The sequence below is a fragment of the Chelonia mydas genome, chromosome 1 (genome assembly GCF_015237465.2).
Source record: "Chelonia mydas isolate rCheMyd1 chromosome 1, rCheMyd1.pri.v2, whole genome shotgun sequence".
NCBI classification, from domain to species: Eukaryota; Metazoa; Chordata; order Testudines; family Cheloniidae; genus Chelonia; species Chelonia mydas.
In genome coordinates this window covers 158,642,125-158,665,116 of record NC_057849.1, presented here as the reverse complement: position 1 = coordinate 158,665,116, position 22,992 = coordinate 158,642,125, and the positions used below count along the sequence as shown (strand labels likewise).

The 22,992-nt window shown below is 41.9% G+C and overlaps 1 protein-coding gene across 5 annotated transcripts in view; it reads left to right on the top strand.

Moving 5' to 3' along the window:
- DYRK1A (dual specificity tyrosine phosphorylation regulated kinase 1A) overlaps nucleotides 1-5,502 on the top strand; it is a 142,443-nt gene extending 136,941 nt beyond the window's left edge. For all 5 annotated transcript variants that reach the window (XM_037903965.2, XM_043538232.1, XM_043538230.1 and 2 more), the window contains one exon: nucleotides 2,251-5,502. In XM_037903965.2, coding sequence (XP_037759893.1) covers nucleotides 2,251-2,868 — 618 coding nt within the window. In that variant the 3' untranslated portion in view covers nucleotides 2,869-5,502. The remainder of the gene's footprint in view (nucleotides 1-2,250) is intronic.
- Nucleotides 5,503-22,992: the final 17,490 nt, after the last annotated feature.

The following is a 22,992-nucleotide window of genomic DNA, read 5'->3' as shown; positions in this document are numbered from 1 at the left end:
TGGTCAGTTAGACCATGAGCATCTGGGCAAGACCCACCAGCCTGACAGCTGGGAAAGAATTCTCTGTAGAAACTGAGAGCCCTCCCCATCTAGTGTCCCATTGCCACATGTTGGAGATATTTGCTGCTCTCCGTCACAGATTGGCAATATGCCATTGTACACAGTCTCGTCATACCATATGCTCCATAAACTTATCAAGCTCAGTCTTGAAGCCAGTTAGGTTTTTGCCCCTACTACTCCCATTGGAAGGCTGTTCCAGAACTTCTCTCCTCTGATGGTTAGAAACCTTTGACTGATTTCTTCTAATGTTGATCACCAGTTTATATCCATTTGTTCTTGTGTCCACATTGGTGCTTAACTTAAGTAACTCCTCTCCCTCCCTGGTATTTATTCCTCTGATGTATTTACAGAGAGCAGTAATATTTCCCTTCAACCTTCTTTTGGTTAGGCTAAACAAGCCAAGCTGTTTGAGTCTCCTCTCATAAGGTAGCTTTTCCATTCCTCTGATCATCCTAGTAGTCCTTCTCTGTTCCTGTTCCAGTTTGAATTCATCTTTCTTAAACCAGGGAGACCAGAATTGCACACAGTATTCCAGTTGAGCTCTCACCAGTGCCTTGTATAAGGGTATTACTACTTCTGTTTCTCTACTAGAAATACCTTGCTTGATGCATCCTAGGACTGCATTAGCCTTTTTTCACAGCATCACGTGGGCGGCTCATAGTCATCCTGTGATCAACACCCAGGTCTTTCTCCTTCTCTGTTGCTTCCAACTGATAAGTCCACACCTTATAGCAAAAAATTTTTGTTATTAGTCCCTAAGTGCATGACCTTGCACTTTGTACTATTCAATTTCATCCCATTTTTATTACTCCAATTTTCGAAGTCATCCAGATCTTCTTGTATGATATTCCGGTCCTCTTCTGTATTGGCAATACCTCCCAACTTTGTGTCAGTCACAGTCTTTATTAACACACACCTGCTTTTTGTGCCAGGGTCACAACAGTATTGCAGAGAACCCACACAGAGCTTGCAGTGGCAGGGTCTGTCCCCAGGTAAACTTGTGCGTCAGTTTCTTTCTTTATCCTCATTTGACATTAATGTTTCTGAGACATATTAATGTTCTTGAAGGAAAGCCACTATACAAGTGCAAAGTAGTAGTAGTATTTTTTGTTGCTTTTATTATTTGTTGAACTATGGTCTTGGTTAAAAATATAAATGAGTATATGTCCACTTGGTTTACTGATGATAAACTAAAATGTAGTAGTTTATTGGCCATTGCTGCTCATCACTTTACAACATAAAGCTAGTGGAAAAACAGAGCTTCTCAGTATTGCCATCACTATTATAAAAGGAGTAATTTTACTTCTTCCCAGGTGAGGGGAATAATTATGAAAATAAACTTATGAAATCAGTTTTATTAGCTAATATTTTGGTAGAGTTTTTAAATACTCTTCTGATGCTATTGGCATCTCAATGCAAGCTTCAAACTACAGCATACTTGTCTAATAATATTAATACAGTAAAAGCTGTTTTATCTGGCACTTCACCAACCAGAAAGCTCTATAAAGCAGCCGGGACAGGTTGCCGCTTGTGGGGAGCCGCCTGAGGTGAGGGCCTCTCGCATCTGCCATCTCGCACTCCCTCCCGCGCCCCAGCCCACTGCCTCGAGCCCGCGCCCCAGCCCACTGCCTCAAGCTCCTTCCCACACCTGAGCTCTCTCCCAGAGCCCATTCTCCGCACCCCCTCCTACATCCAAATTCCCTCCCTCTTAGTTAACCGGCATTTTTCACTTACCAGCAACCTCCATTCCCCCAACGTGCTAGATAAAACTGCTTTTACTGTCCTAATAATTTGTTTTTCAATATTAGAGGCCCCAGTCAGAGATCAGGGTCCTGTTGTGCTAGGCACTATGTAAACACATACTTACTGATTACTACCATTAAACAATGCTGCCTCTGCATTTGTTTTTTACAACTTTTGTAGTAAGGTCACATAATTGGAATTTTTTTCTTGAGTGTATCAGCAATATTAAGTTAAAAGTTTTTGTCCTAGTTTTTCTTTTCCAAAGATACATTTAGAAAAGCATGTTAGAAATATTTCTAGATTTGTACTTTTATCAGTTTTTATGCTATTTAAAATTTAGATTTTTTTTTTAATGTTAGTAAATTTTAATGGTTTTTAAGCTCTTAGTATAAATGGTATATAAAACATATTTGATTAAATTTTTTATTTCTTAAACTACGCTCATAGGTTCGACAGCAGTTTCCTCCTCCACTTGGTTGGACAAGCACTGAAGCTCCTACGCAGGTCACCGTTGAAACCCATCCAGTTCAAGAAACCACCTTTCATGTATCCGCTCAGCAACAGAATGCATTACATCACCACCATGGGAATAGCTCCCACCATCACCACCACCCCCACCACCATCATCATGGACAGCAAGCCTTGGGTAGCCGGACCAGGCCAAGGGTCTACAATTCTCCAACAAATAGCTCCTCCACCCAGGATTCTATGGAGGTGGGCCATAGTCACCACTCCATGACATCTCTGTCTTCCTCAACTACTTCTTCCTCTACATCTTCCTCTTCTACTGGTAACCAAGGCAATCAAGCCTATCAGAACCGCCCAGTGGCTGCTAATACCTTGGACTTCGGACAAAATGGAGCTATGGACATGAATTTAACAGTCTATTCTAATCCACGCCAAGAGACTGGCTTAGCTGGACATCCAACATACCAGTTTTCTGCTAATACAGGTCCTGCTCATTACATGACTGAAGGACACCTTGCAATGAGGCAAGGAATTGATAGAGAAGAGTCTCCCATGACAGGAGTTTGTGTTCAGCAAAGTCCTGTGGCTAGCTCGTGACTAAACTGAAACTAAGTTTGTTTCTTGTGTGTTTTTATAGAAGTGGTGTTTTTCCAAAAAACAAAGTGCAAAGCTGCTTGAATCAGAAGGAGATAAACTCACTGAACCGCTACAGGAGGGCAAAGCTGACTATTTTTTTAAACTTGAAAAAGATTGCAAAGGGACAATGAAAGTTTTTTAAGAGCCATGTCCAAACCCACCTTAATGGATAGCTTAAAGGTGTTGTCTCACCTTTTGCTTCCCCCTTTCCCCATTTTAAGTTGTCACAACCTAGTCATAAATTTATTTTTTCGTCTCCTTCAACAGGGGTTAATGTTCAAACGTTGGTCTTAGTTGCAAATTTTTTTTTTTTTTAAAAGCACTGCACATGATTTACATAAAAGGACCCTTTGAGGTTGGTGGGGAGGGATTGAGTAATATGGGTTTTTTAAGTTCCCCAAATACACATGGGCACAGAAATGGAGTACTGTAAGGAAGAGGGACCTTCAGATTACACAATATATAATATTCAGCTGTAAAAAGGGACAGTTGTAAAGGAGTTTGTAAGGCACATTAAGCATGCTAAGTGGCGGTGATCAGAACTCTCCTTATCTGAATCTACTGAGGATCAAAGCAGCAATTATAATGGGATTCTGTGTGTCTCATATTTTGGAGACCACAGTCAGCTAGTATTGGAATATGACTGGTCTCATAACTAAGGTGCACTGAGAAGCAATCAACGGGTTGGTCCTGGCCAGTCTTGGGGAGGTCTTAAGTGGTGGTCTTTGGGATAACCTTTGGCCTTATGGATTTGGACTCTTAAATTAGAAGAGCCTACCATTTCAGATGCAATCACTTTTGGACATGCTTTTGCAGACAGTCCTTAATGCTGAAAACAGAGAATGGGTAATTCAAGAGGCCTTTCTTTTAAAATAGACTTTTGTGACCCACTTATTGTAAGGTATTGCAAGGTCACTTTGCGTGTGTCATAAAGTTGACTTCCTTATTGGTTGAAGGTCACAGAAGTAGTGGTTTGCGTTTGATGGAAATAGCTACAACTGTGTCCCTTCCTGCTTTTTTTACTTTTTTCTTTTGCTTTTTCTCGGCACGTGGTTTCTCCACCATTACTTCTGCACAAATATGTCTTCTGTTCATTCTGAACATTTTAAAAAAATGCAGAATTTTATGTGACTGCTTTTTTGCCTCACAATTATGCTGTGAATTTTACAAAAATTTATTTTCTTTTTTGATAATTTATTGTACCAAAGCTGTTTTTATAGCACATAGATGTCTGTAACCAATAATGTAGCAGTTCTGCACTTTGACACAAGGTGTAATTAGACCATTTTTAAATGTCAGTTGAAAATTATGGCTGTACTATTGCTTAAACAAAACTGGAACTGTTGTTGAATTCATAGCCAATACATTTACAGCAATCTGTGTACTGAACATAATAGATTGACATCTAATTCAAGACTGTAACATCTGTTACATTATAAATGTATTCAGGCTTCTGAAGGTAAAAGGGACATTAGATCCAGAAGCTATGAAACCAGCAGTTGATTCTTGTATTCCCTATTAACATAAATGTGAACTTGAAGGCAAGACCTCCATTGCATGAACAGGTCCAAAACAATAGTATGAGTAAAGCAAAAAGCTCTTGAGAGACCTGAAGTTAGCAGGCTGTATTTAACAGGTGCCTAATTTTTGGGTTATGCTGCCTTAATATAACACAGTCAGCTTGGCAGTTGCTAAATTTATGGGCCCACATAAAGATTTATAAATATTATGAATAAAAACTCAGTGAATTAAAGTGAAAAATAAGGGTAATTCAGCAATTACCCATCCCAGAACAATGTTTGCCCATTAGATATTACAGAAGCAGTGATCTACCTCTGCCAGTAAGCCCTTTAGAAAGGTAATTCAGCAGAAGAATATTGCATACTTGTACTGGTCAATTCCATGTGGCTGGCTAGGTCAGTTGTGGTTTTTTGGTTTTTTTTTTTTTTTAACAAGTTTTTTTTATTGTTTTCTTATACTTAACAATGGCAACACAGCAGCTGAATACTGTGTAAATGCAAATGAGAACTTGGGGTTTATCAGTTTTTGTAAATCACAATTTTTTTTAATCAAGGGATCCATATTTCTTTTGTATTGACATGTCAAGCCTGTGAATGAAAGTATTTTTGAACTCAGTAGTTCAGAAAAGTTTACAGCAATTGAAATGCTGTCATCTTAGAAACAGAGCACTGAGTTTAGCAATATAAAAAGGAATCCAGTACTTACTGCTGTCTAGAAACATAAAAGTAATATAAAATATGGGTAATTTTTCCTGTGTTGGTTGCCACACTTTAGCAAGCACCAAAAATTAAAGCCGTTTAAAAAAATATTTACATAAAGAAACATAATAAAATCCAATGCTTCTGCATACTGTGTTATGTTACAGTCCAGTTTTGTGTGCTTTACTACACAGTTTGGTTACAGGACTTCTGTGCATTGTAAACATAAACAGCATGGAAAAGGTTAAATACCTGTGTTCAGATTGTAAGATCTAGTCCGGACTTGCTGTGTATATTGTAACGTTAAATGAAAAAGACAAGCCCTTTGTATTATAGTCATGCAGTCTTATGTATGATAAACAGTTGAATAATTTGTCCTCAGACTCTTTACTGTGCTTTTTAAAAAGTAATTTAAGATAAAAATGTAAACATAGTAATATCTTCCTATGCAATTAACTTACTCCAAACCTTGGTTTGGTAGGTATAACTATAGTAAAATATGTAAATATTAGATACATTGACACAGACTTTTAAAAAATTACAGAAGTAAAAGTTGGAGGCGTAACAGATCATTTTGAGTTTTTAATTGAAACAGCAAGGTATATAAATCATTGATGTATAAACACTGATGCATTTTGATCTCTGCTTGATTCCAGTTGACATATAGTATTGCTTTTAGTTTCAGAATTGTTTATATTCTCATCCACTAGTTTCAGAATATTACAGAGATCTTATATGCACTTCGGAGCTCCTACGATTATAAACCAATTGATAGATTTCAAGGCCAGAAGGGCCATTATAATGATCTAGTCTGACCTCCTGCATAATACTGGGTATAGCATTTTATCTGGTAATTTCTGCATCAAGCCCATATCGTTTCGTTGAGTTAGCATGTATGTTTTAGAAAGACCTCTGGTCTTGATTTAGAGGTTTCAAGAGATGTAAATTCTCTGTCATCTCTTGGTAAGCAGTTCAGGGGTTAATTATCCACACTTAAAAATTATTCTCCTGGCTCCCAGTTTAAATTTGTCAAGCTTCAGCTTCCAGTATTGGGATATTGTTATGCCTTTGCTTACTAGGTTAGAGCTATCTAGTTTCAGACATCTCCCCCGTAAAGAGTGAGCAAGTCACCCCATAACCTTCTCTTTAATAAGCTGCCTTGATCAGGCCCCTTAAGTCTCTAACTGACAAGCATGTTTTCCAGATGTCAAATTATTCTTGTGGCTCTTCTCTGAACTTTCTTCAATTTTTAACATCCGTTTTAAAGTGTGGATACCAAAACTAGACAGTGTTCCAGTAATGGTCTTAATAATGCCATATACCGAGGTAATATCACCTTACTCCAATTTGTTTATACCTATTCCTGTTTATCCATCCAAGGACTGTATTTTAGGCTTTTTAGCCACAGCATTGCACTGGAAACTATGTTTAGTTGGTTATCCACAATGATTCCTAAGTTCTTTTCAGAGTTGCTGCTTTCCAGGATGCAGTCAACCATCCTGTAAGTATGACCTTATATTCTTTACTAGAGTATGGCTTTGCATTTGACTGTTTTAAAATGTATGATGTTTGAATGTGCCTGGTTTACAAAGCAATCCAGTTCTGTAGAAATGACCTGTCCTTTTTATTTACCACGCCACCAATTTTTATGTGGTCTGCAAACTTTATCAGCAGTGATCTTATATCTTCTTCCAGATAACGGATGAAAATATTGAAATAACTTTTGAGCTGAAAGCCATCCCTGTTGAATCTCCCACTAGAAACACCTTCAATTGTTGGTGATTTCCCCATTAACTGTTATATTGATTAGCCAGTTTTTAATCCATTTAATATGTCCTGTATTGATTTTTGTATGATACTATTTTAATCAGAATGTGGTACACTTTGAGGTAGCATGGAAATGTCTACATCTCCAAAATAACCAAATAACTCATAAAGTGAAATGGTATATAGTTACAAACTTAGAATGCATGCAGAATTTGTAAGATCAGTATCACCAGTTTCTTATATATGATTCAGCATGTCTGTGCGGTAAGATGTATCCTGATGTAGAGGTGCACATCAAAATATTAGAATTCTACAGGATATTATGGTTGCCAGACAAACAGACATACACATCGTCTCTATAGGATAATAGGTGATCTGTGCACACCATTGTTTGATTGGGTCCTGTTGAATCACCCCATTGTTGGGTATATCAAGAAATTTCTAATGATCTTTAGAAATTAGGATTTATTGTCCACCTGATGATTACCTTTAAATTCCTAATTTTTCCCTCTCTCTCTCTCTCTCCCCCCCCCCCCCCCTTTTTTTTTTTTTTTTTAAACCTGCTTAGGGCACTTGTTTAATTTCCATAACATTTCTCCAAGATAGTGGTGTGAAATATGCTGGCCCCCTCGGATCTAAGTGATTGCGATTTCTAGAATAATACTGTACATAGATCTATTATGAAGCACTAATATGCACAATACTGCATAAGACACAAACACGGTACCTGCCCCAGAGAGCTGAATGACAAATATAGATGTGATACACTGGGTAAGCAAGAGGAGAAGGTATACATACAAATATAAACTACAGCTCCTACTTTTCTAAAGGTTGTGTAGAGAGAACAATCTGACTCATCTGGGTTTATGCTTATGGGTCTCAGAAGAAATGGGTGATTAGGAGAGATTTGAATTGGGAATGGGTTAGGACCTAGCACAGTGGAATTGAAGAGAAAATCTATGTGTAGTGGGCAAATCTGGAGGGTATGTGGGGGGGAAGCTCTGGGTGAGGCTGGTATTGTTGGTGGAGTGATAGGGTTGAGAGGCAATAAAACAAGGAATCGGATATGAGATCAGGGTAGAGTGGAATTGTGTAGATCTTGAAAATGAGAATGAGAGGTTTAATTAGATTGATCCTGGGAGACCTAGTGAAGGGATTTGAAGAGGTAATGATGTGGTCGGATTGGTCGAGGAACACCATTTGAACAGTTGTACTTTGGTTGGCTGGATGGAAGCAATATGGGTCTCAAGGAAGCCAGAGAAAAGCAAATTCCAGTGATGAAAATGGGAGATAACTAGGGCATAGGTAAATGTTTTGGCTGTTGGGACAGAATTGATTTTCAATATGTTATGGAGGAGGAGGGAGTGGCAAGACTTAGCAATAGTCCTGATATGCAGGATAAAGAAGAGAGGAAATGAAAGATCATAGAATCATAGAATATCAGGGTTGGAAGGGACCTCAGGAGGTCATCTAGTCCAACCCCCTGCTCAAAGCAGGATCGATCCCCAATTAAATCATCTCAGCCAGGGCTTTGTCAAGCCTGACCTTAAAAACTTCTAAGGAAGGAGATTCCACCACCTCCCTAGGTAACGCATTCCAGTGTTTCATCACCCTCCAAGTGAAAAAGTTTTTCCTGATATCCAACCTAAATCTCCCCCACTGCAACTTGAGACCATTATTCCTTGTCCTGTCATCCGCTACCACTGAGAATAGTCTAGATCCATCCTCTTTGGAACCACCTTTCAGGTAGTTGAAAGCAGCTATCAAATCCCCCCTCATTCTTCTCTTCTGTAGACTAAACAATCCCAGTTCCCTCAGCCTCTCCTCATAAGTCATGTGTTCCAGTCCCCTAACCACTTTTGTTGTCCTCCGCTGGACGTTTTCCAATTTTTCCACATCCTTCTTGTAGTGTGGCGCCCAAAACTGGACACAGTACTCCAGATGAGGCCTCACCAATGTCGAATAGAGGGAAACGATCACGTCCCTCGGTCTGCTGGCAATGCCCCTACTTATACAGCCCAAAATGCCATTGGCCTTCTTGGCAACAAGGGCACACTGTTGACTCATATCTAGCTTCTCGTCCACTGTAACCCCTAGGTCCTTTTCTGCAGAACTGCTGCCGAGCCATTCAGTCCCTAGTCTGTAGCGGTGCATTGGATTCTTCTGTCCTAAGTGTAGGACTCTGCACTTGTCCTCGTTGAACCTCATCAGATTTCTTTTGGCCCAATCCTCCAATTTGTGTAGGTCCCTCTGTATCCTATCCCTACCCTCCAGCGTATCTACCTCTCCTCCCAGTTTAGTGTCGTCTGCAGACTTGCTGAGGATGCAATCCACACCATCCTCCAGATCATTTATGAAGATATTGAACAAAACCGGCCCCAGGACCGACCCTTGGGGCACTCCACTTGATACCGGCTGCCAACTAGACATGGAGCCATTGATCACTACCCTTTGAGCCCGACAATCTAGCCAGCTTTCTATCCACCTTTATAGTCCATTCATCCAGCCCATACTACTTTAACTTGCTGGCAAGAATATTGTGGGAGACCGTGTCAAAAGCTTTGCTAAAGTTAAGGAACAACATGTCCACTGCTTTCCCTTCATCCACAGAGCCAGTTATCTCATCATAGAAGGCAATTAGACTAGTCAGGCATGACTTGCCCTTGGTGAATCCATGCTGACTATTCCTGATCACTTTCCTCTTCTCTAAGTGCTTCAGAATTGATTCCTTGAGGACCTGCTCCATGATTTTTCCAGGGACTGAGGTGAGGCTGACTGGCCTGTAGTTCCCAGGATCCTCCTTCTTCCCTTCTTTAAAGATGGGCAGATTAGCCTTTTTCCAGTCGTCGGGGACTTCCCCCGATTGCCATGAGTTTTCAAAGATAATGGCCAATGGCTCTGCAATCACATCCACTAACTCCTTTAGCACTCTCGGATGCAATGCATCCGGCCCCATGGACTTGTGCTCGTCCAGCTTTTCTAAATAGTCCTGAACCACTTCTTTCTCCACAGAGGGCTGGTCACCTCCTCCCCATGCTGTGCTGCCCAGTGCAGTAGTCTCGGAGCTGACCTTGTTCATGAAGACAGAGGCAAAAAAAGCATTGAGTACATTAGCTTTTTCCATATCCTCTGTCACTAGGTTGCCTCCCTCATTCAGTAAGGGGCCCACACTTTCCTTGACTTTCTTCTTGTTGCTAACATACCTGAAGAAACCCTTCTTGTTACTCTTAACATCTCTTGCTAGCTGCAACTCCAGGTGTGATTTGGCCTTCCTGATTTCACTCCTGCATGCCCGAGCAATATTTTTATACTCATCCCTGGTCATTTGTCCAATCTTCCACTTCTTGTAAGCTTCTTCTTTGTCTTTAAGATCAGCAAGGATTTCACTGTTAAGCCAAGCTGGTTGCCTGCCATATTTACTATTCTTTCTATACATCGGGATGGTTTGTCCCTGTAACCTCAATAAGGATTCTTTAAAATACAACCAGCTCTCCTGGACTCCTTTCCCCCTCATGTTATTCTCCCGGGGGATCCTGCCCATCAGTTCCCTGAGGGAGTCAGTCTGCTTTCCTGAAGTCCAGGGTCCGTATTCTGCTGCTTTCCTTTCTTCCTTGTGTCAGGATCCTGAACTCGACCATCTTATGGTCACTGCCTCCCAGGTTCCCATCCACTTTTGCTTCCCCTACTAATTCTTCCTGGTTTATGAGCAGCAGGTCAAGAAGAGGTCTGCCCCTAGTTGGTTCCTCCAGCACTTGCACCAGGAAATTGTCCCCTACACTTTCCAAAAACTTCCTGGATTGTCTGTGCACCGCTGTATTGCTCTCCCAGCAGATATCAAGGTGATTGAAGTCTCCCATGAGAACCAGGGCGTGCGGTCTAGTAACTTCTGCGAGTTGCCAGAAGAAAGCCTCGTCCACCTCATGCCCCTGGTCCAGTGGTCTATAGTAGACTCCCACCACGACATCACCCTTGTTGCTCACGCTCCTAAACTTAATCCAGAGAGACTCAGGTTTTTCTGCAGTTTCATACTTGAGCTCTGAGCAGTCATACTGCTCTCTTACATACAGTGCAACTCCCCCACCTTTTCTGCCCTGCCTGTCCTTCCTGAACAGCTTATATCCATCCATGACAGTACTCCAGTCATGTGAGTTATCCCACCAAGTCTCTGTTATTCCGATCACATCATAATTCCTTGACTTTGCCAGGACTTCCAGTTCTCCCTGCTCGTTTCCCAGGCTTCGTGCATTTGTGCATAGGCACTTGAGATAACCCGCAGATTGCCCCTCTTTCTCAGTATGAGGCAGGACCCCTCCCCTCTCACGCGCTCCTGCTCGTGCTTCCTCCCGGTATCCCACTTCCCCACTTACCTCAGGGCTTTGGTCTCCTTCCCCCAGTGAACCTAGTTTAAAGCCCTCCTCACTAGGTTATCCAGCCTGCTTGCGAAGATGCTCTTCCCTCTCTTCGTTAGGTGGAGCCCGTCTCTGCCTAGCACTCTTCCTTCTTGGAACATCATCCCGTGGTCAAAGAATCCAAAGCCTTCTCTCCAACACCACCTGCATCGCCATTCGTTGACTTCCACGATTCAGTGGTCTGTACCAGGCCTTTTCCTTCCACGGGGAGGATGGATGAGAACACCACTTTCGCCTCAGACTCCTTTATCCTTCTTCCCAGAGCCATGTAGTCTCAGTGATCCGCTCAAGGTCATTCTTGGCAGTATCATTGGTGCCCACATGCAGAAGCAGGAAGGGGTAGCGATCCGAGGGCTTGATGAGTCTCGGCAGTCTCTCCGTCACATCGCGAATCTTAGCTCCTGGCAAGCAGCAGACTTCTCGGTTTTCCCGGTCGGGGTGGCAGATAGATGACTCAGTCCCCCTGAGGAGAGAGTCCCCGACCACCACCACCCGCCTCCTTCTCTTGGGAGCGGTGGTCGTGGAACCCCCAACCCTAGGACAGTGTATCTCATGCCTTCCAGTCGGCGGAGTCTCCTTCTGCTCCCTTCCTTCAGACGTATCATCTGGTCCACTCTCCGCATTAGTACCTGTGCAGAGAACATGAAAACGGTTACTTACCTATATCTGCGTTGCTGGTACATGAATGTTCCCCTTTTTTCTTCTGGAGGTCACATGATGCCAAATTTCTTCACCATTCTCCTGTCCCCGCTGTGCAGCCTGCTCTGAATCTTCAGAACCTTGTGCCCGTAGAATCATATCCTGACATCTGTCCAGGAAATCTTCAGTTTCTCTTATGCAACGCAGGGTCGATACCTGTTGCTCCAGACCTTGAACCTTCTCTTCCAATATGGAGACCAGCTTGCACTTTGTACAGACAAAGTCGCTTCTGTCCTGTGGAAGAAAGACAAACATAGCACATCCAGTGCAGGTCACAACAGCTGAACACCCCCCATCCATATTACCTTCCTTCTATGAGCTTCCTCAGGAGTTGTAGTAATTACTCAAAGAATCCGGCAAGATGTAAGCCTCAATGGGCTCTCCCCGGGCGAACTCCCAGGCAAACTCCTTCTGTTTGTTGCTCTGCTGTTCACTGCTCTGCTGGTTCGCAGCTGACTGGCTTTTTATACAGTCAGGCCCACTTAAGGCTCACCTGGAATGATGATCACAAGTATTAGTGACTGTGGATGAAAGTGTTGTAATTGAGAAAGGCAGAGGTGGAGAAGAGGGCTTGGTTTGGGCCTTTTAAGCTTGAGCTATTGTGGTGAACCAACCAGGATCATATGTCAGAGAGTCAGAAATGTGGAGGGTGAACAACAGAAACTGAAGTATGTAGGTGGTAGAATAGAGTCAGCATAGAGGTAACAGCTAATGCTGTTAATTCATTAGGTCAACTAAGGAGAAAATGAAAGGACTTGAGGACTGAGCCGTGTGAGTCACCAACAGAAGACTGGCTGAGTAGGAGGAGCTCCACTACAAGACACACTGAAAGTACACAATGATAGAACAGCATCACAAAAGTCAAGCAGACAGTGTCTTCTGAGAGAGTTATCAACTGCTAAAGCCTGTAGAAAGATTGAGGATGAGCATGGAGGAGAGGCTACCTCTTTTTCCCACAAGTTTTTACCTGAAAAGCCTTGGCTGTCATGAAAGCCTCAGCTGGCTGCAACCTTTGATACCAGTGAGTCCTTTGTCACCAATGGCTCTGGCTCATGCCTCATCAGTCCAGTCAGTCTCCACTCAGCCGAGACCCAGCAGCAGGGAGCATGGGGATGAAGTGATTCAGATCTCTCTTCTCTGAGAGATGGACCTGCCTTCAAGGCTCTAGCGGTTTATTTTATGTTGTAGCTGAGAGCAAGCCTCCCAGCGCGGATGGCCACTTGCACTAGCAGGGCTCGAGCTAGTGTGTTAAAAATACCAATGTGGATGTTCTGGCTATAAGGCTGGAGCTCAGACTTTCAGGTGTATGGGGTTGGATAGGCTTGAGAGCCTGCACTGGAATGCCCACATTGGTATTTTCAGCACAGTAGTGTGAGTCTGTCTATCTGAGTTGGGAGACTCTGCTAGCTGCAGTATAGACATATGCTAGAGTCCCGCAGGAGGTCATAAAGTGGGCACTGTTTTCCTTAGGGAGATATGCAGGATATGTGTCTGCAGCCTGCCCTTTCAATCTCCCTGGTAACACACACTCCCCTCACAGGGCCCCCTTCCCACTTCTCTCAGGGGTTTGGCCCATGGACTGGTGTAGGATATTGCTGACAATCAGCTCTTTAAGGGTCAACGCAGTCTTAAAACCTCTCCTGAGTCTCCTATGCAGTTCCTCTGAAGAGGAGAAAGCTCTAAATCTGTGAGTTACAGTGAAATACCCAGGACTGTATGTTTTATCAGAATTAAGCACGAATGACACACTAACTTCTCAGATGCTTTTAGTTTTAGAAAATGAAACATCAATTCCTCCTCCCTCCAAATAAAAATGAAATAAAGAACCTTGCAAGGTTGAAGGGCTGTATAATTCATTCTTACTTGGTTTATAAGGATGGATTAAGATGGAGTGGGAATTCCCTATCAAGACCTATGTATTCCTAAAGACTCAAATGACTTCATTACTCTGAAAAAAGAAAAGGAGTACTTGTGGCACCTTAGAGACGAACCAATTTATTTGACCATAAGCTTTCGTGAGCTACAGCTCACTTCATCAGATGCATCCGATGAAGTGAGCTGTAGCTCACGAAAGCTTATGCTCAAACAAATTGGCTAGTCTCTAAGGTGCCGCAAGTACTCCTTTTCTTTTTGCGAATACAGACTAACACGGCTGCTACTCTGAAACCTTTCATTACTCTGCTTAATGTTAAGCTTACTCCTGACTCCTTAGTAAAAAAGGGCATAGTTATGCCAGTGGAGATAGTATTCCTGACAAACTTACAGACTGGAGAATACATCATCACTCAGACTAAATTTAGATATAGCAGTCTCAGCCCTAAGAGTATTAGCTGTAGTTTCCAACTGTGAAGTCTTACCTGGGAGGCCATTGTGAGCACATACAAAAAAAAAAAAAAAAAACCCCAAACCACCGCACACCTACCCTGCATAAAATCTACTTCAAAGATTTCCCTAGCAGCTTTTTCAGGACTGATGCTTCCCCTGGCTCTGATTTGCTGTATGTTGAAAACTTCCAAAGATATGTCGAAGGGACAACTGTGGCTCCATCTGAAGAAGTTGGAATTGCAGGCTAACATCATATATCCTTCCAAATATTCTGTTGGTAAGTGCTTTGGGGAGCATAGAGACAAAGCAGCCACTGAGACTTCAGACAAGGGCAAAAGTCCCTCCCTCCATCCAGTGAAAGAATCTTCAAACTACATTATCTCAGCAGGCATTCCCTTTGAAGCTGCTGCTTCTCCAGATTCCAGCACAGAGTTTACATGTTATGAGGAGGCCATTTGCTGCCTTTCCTGAGAGTTGGAAGACTAAGGCTGGGATTCTTTGGAATACTATCCCACCCCAAAAGCATCTCTTGATTTTACATTTCACAAGTCTGGGCAAACTAAATCCCCCTTCCTGCCAAGGGATGCTTTTCAATCTGTGATTGAACCACCTCAGCAAATGAGTGGTTGAGATAATCAGGGAAAGATATTCAATAGAATTCACTTATTGTTCCTGGCACAAGTTTATCCTTTTCCCAAAGTAAATTAAAATAAAGCAACGCTATCCACAAGATCCTGTGTACCATCGGAAGATGAAGGTGCAATAGTCCATATCCTCCAACCAGTTCTTTGGAGACAGGTATTTTCAGAAGAACACAAAGGTTCTTTGTGGTGCGAAGAGAAACAGACATAGAAATGGATGTGAACAGAGCCTACTGAGGCATAAAGGCATGTATAGCAGAGGCATTCAAAGTCTCAGGTACAACCCTTCTCATTACTGTGTGTTCTGAAGATAGCTGTGATTTTGTGGGGGAAGAGATCATACACATCTTATGCAAAAGTCTGTAAGGTGCTGTGATAATTTAAAATATCTGTTACCAATATCTAACTTTTTAGTGAGTACTTTAAAAAAAAAATTGATCTCCATTATTGGATAGCGTTTAAGAATTCTGCTTAGTTTAAGGTAGAGCTTCGTCATTTTCTGTTGCTTGAACTTAAGCTTACATCATTTAGTAGTATTTGTAATAATGAATTGCTACAGATTCACTTGCGGCACGGATTTTTTGTTTATAACATTAAAAGGCTCTAAAACCTCAAGAAGTCTCCCAGCAGACAACTCAGTTTCTATCCTTTTTTTTGGTTTGTCCTAAAGCAATGTGAAAGGCCTAGTATTCTCCTTGAACACCACATCTTACAGGCCCATTATAACATTTAGGCATTACTGATAGGTGATGGTAAAGGATAGTAGAACCTGTGAATTAAGAAATAAATTTCCAATTAAGGTATTTCATTAAGCTGTTGTAGGTTTTCAAAAATGTTTATGAATATTGTTGATAGCATCACTTCTGAAATGTTAATATTCACCAATATTTGATTAGTATTTAAGGCAATAAGAATACGACTGCTTAGCACTTTAGCTATTAGTACACCATTTTGAAAAATGTAACACTTGCAGCTTCCCAGGAAAGATGCTTTTTACAGAATGGGACACTGAGGTAGAGCAGTTAAATGATTTTGCTCAATGCCATGCAACAAATTAGTTCCAGTGCCCAGGTTAGTGCTTGGGGAAGCTGGCTGACAACCTGGTGCTCAGTTACTTAGACAGCTCTCCCACTCTGCCTCATGCATCATCAAATAAATTAACTAAATTCCAATTGCAAAAGAAATGTCTGCCATTAGTTACACCTGTGCATGCCCACTGAATATAATGGGGCTGTACAGGTGCAACTTGGCATGTTCAATCTTTACTACTGATGGTGATATCAGTCAAAAAGAGCACAGCTTGACTTTCAGATCCCAAGTTTGCAGAACTGGCATTTAGAAACCCCATCATCTCACTTGTTAAATAAGCAAATTTGAAATTAAAATACCTGAGATAAAATAAACATGAAGCCCCACAATATCATTTTTACTGTCATTTTCTAGCTCCTAATTGCTCCTTCAATCTGAGACATTTAGCCTGTACCTTATTTCCTGCAAATTCCAAAGGCGATTCAAACCATTCCAAAGGGCTCTGGAGCTTGCCCCCTTCTATCTTTGTACCAGATTCTCTTCCTTGGGCAATATATGCCTTCCTCTGCCTTAGGGGAGCAAATTTTCCAATGTTCTGCACCCCCAAATGTGATCACCTGTTGGGCTTCTTGTCAGGCCTGTTACTTGGAGAAATATGATGGGAGGTGAGGATCCCCATCCCCTTTCCAGCAGAACTTAAGTATTGTAAGGCTGTTAAACTTGGTCTTCCAAGAAGTCAAGGCTGGAAAAGGGATCTTTCCTCCTCCTAGTTTTCTCAGAACAGTCAGCATCAGCCCAGTGCTCTTCCCAGCAACTGTCTACCCTATTCCCTTTTCCCCCTTCTCCATCAAGACAGGGCGAGACTGGGGAGCCTGGAAGTTGCTTGGATCATATTCAACAGCTGGCTCCAAGTTCTTTTCTGCCCTCATTGCAGTTATTATTGGGAGGCAGAGCAGGCTCATCCAAAGGGGACCCCTCTTGTAGGCCCTGTGCCCTTTCTAGCCTAGATTGTTGGTAAAAACCTGGAGTCCTGGCTGAGCAATATGCCAAACAATTTCCCTGAGAGAATATTAAGACATTAGAAAAGACAGCGTAATCTATCTGATTCTTGTCTGAGGCAAGAAACGCCTCTTAAATTCATCCAGAAGCCTGATGTATGCTTTCCAATTCATATAGATGTTGACGAGTTAATCACTGCATCTTGGAAGAAACCTGATGCTTAGCCATCCTTACCTAAGAGTAAGTATAAGTTTTTATAGGCTGCCAGAAAGGTGGTTGGAACTCCTGGAGCCTCTACTCCATATAAATCCTGTTTTATTCTCTCCCCCTATAGAAGGCACTGCATCCCTAAGGGACCCATGACAACAATCTACCACAGGAATGACAATTAAGTGAACAAGTCCATTGCTACCATCTGCCATGGCCCTATGTACAAAAGCATAGTGTTTTGGTAGAGGAGGTCTCTCCAGAAACTATTCCAGATAGTGGTTGTGTTAAAAAGACCTAAGAAGGCATGTGGTCAGTTTCAGATTTTCTTCATGATGCACTGTTGGATTTGGTCACTTTATGATTTTCTACTGGCCAACAACTTAACTGACAGAGGACTTTGTATTGGGTCCTGGAAAGGGAAATTATTTGGGTGCATTCTCCAAGACAATTTTATCTTTCCTGTGGTACAATAACCAATCCTGTACATAATATTTCAGAGAGGGGTCTGACCAAGCACTCTCCTCATTAACCATTAGAACACTGAGGACAAGCATAGTTGCTCATCTCTGTATTCTGTACCAAGGAGCTGAAAACAAATTCACTTTCATTAATCTTTTCTCTCCTGACCCTAGAAAAGGAGGTTAATCGAAGATAACTAATTTGAGAAACTATAGTACCGCTGAATTCAGTCCTCCTAGAATATCAACTTTGAACAGAGAGAGAGAATCTCCCAATTTATATCAATTTATTTTGTATATACCAAATGCAGGGAAATAGAAGCTACTGTTAAATAGGAAAGGGATTTAAAAGAAGAATGTTTTAGCTTGGTTACCTATTCCAGTCTCCATCCGTGGAAGGTTCCAAATGTGTGTGTTTCATTTAATTCATAGAACATATCACTCCAGAAATATGTGCTCAAAATAGATTTTGGTGGTGGTGATGAATGTATAAAATTTAAATTCCAAAAGGGGTTGCCCCAAAAGTCACTGTTCTGACACAAGGTTGAAAAATCAATTGAAGATGTCCTGGAAATGTTTAATATATGCCAATCTCAAATATGTGTACTCCCATGTTCTGTATGACCTTCCTCTGGACATACAGAAAAGTGAATTCTTGGATATTGCACAGTCTGGTAGTAAGGATCTGTCTTCTAAAACAGTGGAAAGACATTTTTCTGTTCGTGGAAGAATGGATGAAGGATGGACACTCTTTCCTCTGGGAGAAAGTAATTTATGAGATAAGGGGACCTCCTAAAACATTTCATAATGTATGCACGGCGTGTGATGCTGAACTTAATTAGGGCTACTATAGAAACTTAAACTTTAACATTAAGCAACTGTGTATAAGAGGACTATTGAGACTATGATTCCTATTTGATAACTTATTGTGATGTCCTAATGCATATTAACATCATACCTTTGCATTACTTTTCTGCATTGCAACAGTTCTCCTTGAAGTCAATGGAGCTGTGCCAATTTACACCTGCTTAGGATCGGATCCAGTGTCTCCTTTGTGGGGGGGAACGTGGGTAAAAGAGGGTTTTATTTTTGCTAATCCTCACCATACTGACCCCCTAAAGAATATAGAGTCAAATTCTAGGTCTTGGTCCTTGTCTTCAGGACATTCCATAACCTAGGCCCACGGTATCTAAAAAATCACTTACAGCTCCAGGATGAGGACCACAGTTGACAACACTGCTTCTCATACACAAAGGAACTGTCTATTGTAAGGATAAAGCTGGTCTGTGTAAGAGATAGTGCTTTCATGGGGACCAGTCCAAGCCTCTGTACCAAAATCCGACAGGATCTAAGAACAGGCTGAACCCTCCTATCTCTTAGTCAAAGGTCTACATTTTTTGACCTGGCCTTCAATAATTAAAATGCATAACATGGTAGTGTGACCTCAGAGCGTCCTAATGCCAGATGGCAAAGGGCCTCCTGCTGTGTAACAGTAAAACTCAGCTGGTCTGACCAGCTCGATACACCTCATACACTGTTGTCCTGATATTTATTGTAAAAGGTGTCAGGTAAATACATCATTTGAAAACTAACACCACACTGTTTGTAACATTTCAGGTGAAATTATGGATATTCTCCAATATTATGTCTTGGAGACTAAACAGACAAAGGAGGCAAAAAAATTTTCCACCCAGACACCCAGGAAGGCAAACACCTCTGGCTTAGTGGCAAATTGAGCTAGGCGTTACCAGAGATATAGAGAATGGTCTGTTCATTTGCATTGGAGATTACAGGAAATCATTTGTATTGTAAAATCATAGAGACTGCAAAATGAACAGGGTATTGGCTCCCGGGGGGCCACAGAAAACAGAGCCAAGCTGAGCCTCCAGCAGGGCTTCCTAACTTTTAAGTCAAAGATAAACTTTGGGAATATAAGGAATTGCTGAATGACTTTGGAGTATCCATCTTTGAGTGATGAAAGATACCTGCATTTTGATACTGTAAGGATGGATCCTGGCTGGAATAGCTGGTCATGCTGGGGAAGGTGCTGAAAGTAGGGAAACCATCTTGAACAAGAACTATAGCAGATTAAGTCGAGTTTAGTTTTAGAAATGTTTTTGTACTTGTATTTGTTTGTAACCATTTCTGTCTATTCCTTCTACTTGGTATCTTTTGTTCTTTTGTTAATAAACTTGTTTTATTTTTATTATAACCCAACTCAGAGCTAGGGTTGAAGGGAAGGATGAGTTTTACCCAGCTCAAGATAATAAGCTGTAGTGTACTGATTCTTTAAAAGAGCAGAACTTCTGTGAATGGTCAGTATGAGGGCTGGACATTGCAGGGCAGATGGTTCTGGGGAAATTTGGAACTGAGAGAGTATTGGGGTCATTCTACAAAAAGTAAGTGGGCAGTGGAAACCAGGGTGTGACCTCCATGCCTGTAGACTGGCTAATGGTGTCAAACTGTAAGCCCCAGTTATAGTGTTTAAGGTACCCAGAATTGCAAGTGGTAATGCAACCCCTCCCTGGTCTGGTCTGAACCCCAAGTGTCACAGGTATATATAAAGATTATTAAAACAGCAGCAGCAACCCTCTCTCACAATTCTCCCCCTGGGCCTGGGGAGGAGAGTGGGAGAAAGTATGTGTCCCATGTGATAGATATTAGTCAAATCATGCAATGCAGTGCAGAGATACTATGTTGAGGTCAGTATAAGAACCTGAATAGAATACAAATCTGTTTTTGATTTGTGTTCTGTTGCTTCCCTCATACCACCTGCTCCCTTTTACCAACAAAATGAGGCCCTTCCCATAGTATCTTTCTCAGTCCGCAAAATGTACCAAAAAATCCTTCTCCCTGTAGTCCTCCAGCTCAGTTCACTAATCCTTCCCAGGTACCTCCTTGCTTCTGGCTTCCTTCACAATTCTTTCCCAGCATTACATTCCAAGTATTAAGGGAACAATGGGGTCAAGGTGGGAGTGGATGCAAGAGGGTGAAGAAGAGTTGCCGGAAGGAGGATTGGTTGGGCCCCTAGAGTGGTGTCAGTCCTGACCTGTTCTGTTTCACAGTTGCAGAAAACCCTGCCACTACCTGCACCAATAGTGACTGCCACACCCTAGAAATTAATCAACTGCCTTATGTCAATTGTGACAGATTTCTGTTACCAATCTGCCTGAGGTGTCAGGTGATCAGGCTGAGGCCACAGGATCATTAAGGGAGGAGATGACGGAACACACCAAGTGTCTTAAGTTTTAAAGCTTTATTGATAAAATAATAAAATAACAGTGGAGAATGATGGGTGCTCCCCACGTCACTCAGAGGAAGGAAGAAAGCGTTAGCGCCCTAAGCCCTAACCCACTTTCATACTCACACCCGCACTACCCGAGGCTGGCCAGGCCTGGGTGTAATGTAAGAAAAAGAGGGGGAGGGGTGGATGGGAGTTCTGTCCTGTGCACATAGGTCATCCAGGGTTCGCTGCCAATCTCCAAATTGCTCCAGCTCTCAGGAGGGTTCTAAGTCCTGGGCTCCTTTGGGGGTGTTCCATTCCACGACCTCTGTTCCTGGTGGTCTTCTCCGCTTTTCCAAAATGGCTCCAGGGACATGAAGCTCTGCTCCCCACCTCGTCGTCTCGCTGGTGTTTTCCATCTCCGCAGCCCTGGTTCAATGTACTTTTTCTTTCCTCATGGCTGGCTGTGGCTGGGTGAGATTTTTCGTCTAGCGCCGTGACCTTGGACTTGGGCCAGCTCTTATCGTCGGACTGAGCTTGCTAGCTGCAGTATTGCATTAACCCGTTCTCTGCTCTCTTTCTCCTTCCCCCTTTGGCTTTTCGCAGCCTGCAAAAGAATCTTCCATTCCACGCTCACTCACACCTTTGACCCTTCCCAAAATATCCTGCAATGCTTGCAACAGCGTTAGCAATATACAATGCTGATCTGCCTTCCCCAGGGGACCCCTTGAGGGAGGGGGCCATCGGGGTTTGACACAATCATCTGTCAGAGAATTATCTAGTTTTCAAAAGGTTCTCTGTACCATCTCTTGCTTTTTCTTTCCCCTCCATTAATACAACCTGTTGCACTGTTTGCCATTTCCCCTTACCACAACCAGATAAAGTATTCATTGCTTTTATTTTTCCTCCAATGCAGTCTTCTGAACATGAAAAAATAATTTTTCTGATTTATGTAAGGAATTATTACATTTACCTAAATTTTTATTTTGTCTATAAAAATACTGTTCACAAATTACTCTGAGTAAATAAATTCAGTGGGGCTGGAAATCAAAAGATTAGTGTCTACTGACCTAGTAACTTCAGAGAGACCAGTCTCTAACATAATCCCAGTAAGTTAGAGGAGCTGAGCCAATAACTATACACAGGACTGTGCAAAGACATCAGCCCAGCAAATGACAAGTGCTGAGAGCCAATGGTATCACGGACACTTGTGCCTTGAAACCAGCTGGAGCAACGAGATATACTGAGCCAGTGATGTCACAGCAATCTGTCCCTTGGCATCAGCCCAGCAAGTTACAGGTGTTGAGGCAGTGACATCACAGAAATCTGTGCCTTGACATCAGCCTACTAAGCTAGAAATACTGAACCAGGAATCTTAAAGAAGCCAACGGCTGGAAATCAGCCCAACAAGGTGAAAGTGCTTGAGTTTAGCTGATAGGGAAAAACTGGATTTTTTCCTCCACAATTTTTTTTGAATGAAACATTTTAATTTGAAATTTCTTGATAAACTTCAAAACAAAATGAATTTTTTCATTTTACAGTAGAATGTCAGAGTTACGAACACCAGAGTTATGAACTGACCAGTCAACCACACGCCTCATTTGGAACCAGAAGTATGCAATCAGGCAGCACATGGGGGGGGGGGGGGGGGGGGTGAGGGGAGGCAAATGCAGTACAGTACTGTGTTAAACGTAAACTACAAAAAAATAAAGTTAAAGAAAGATTTGACAAGGTAAGAAAACTGTTTCTGTGCTTGTTTCATCTAAATTAAGATGGTTAAAAGCAGCATTTTTCTTCCGCACAGTAAAGTTTCAAAGCTGAATTTAGTCAATGTTCAGTTCCAAACTTTTGAAAGAACCACCGTAACGTTTTGTTCAGAGTTATGAACATTTCAGAGTTACAAACAACCTCCATTCCTGAGGTATTTGTAACTCGGAGATTTTCAATGTTGAGAACAATAAGCATTTGGTTTTCAGTTATTTCCCTGTATTTTTTCAGCTGGAAAAGATGGGGGGAGGAGGGAAGCAAAAAAGTTTGGAACTGAACATTTTAAAACTTTTTTATTTTTTCCACCACTGGAAAAGAGGCAGTGAGGGAGTAAAAAAT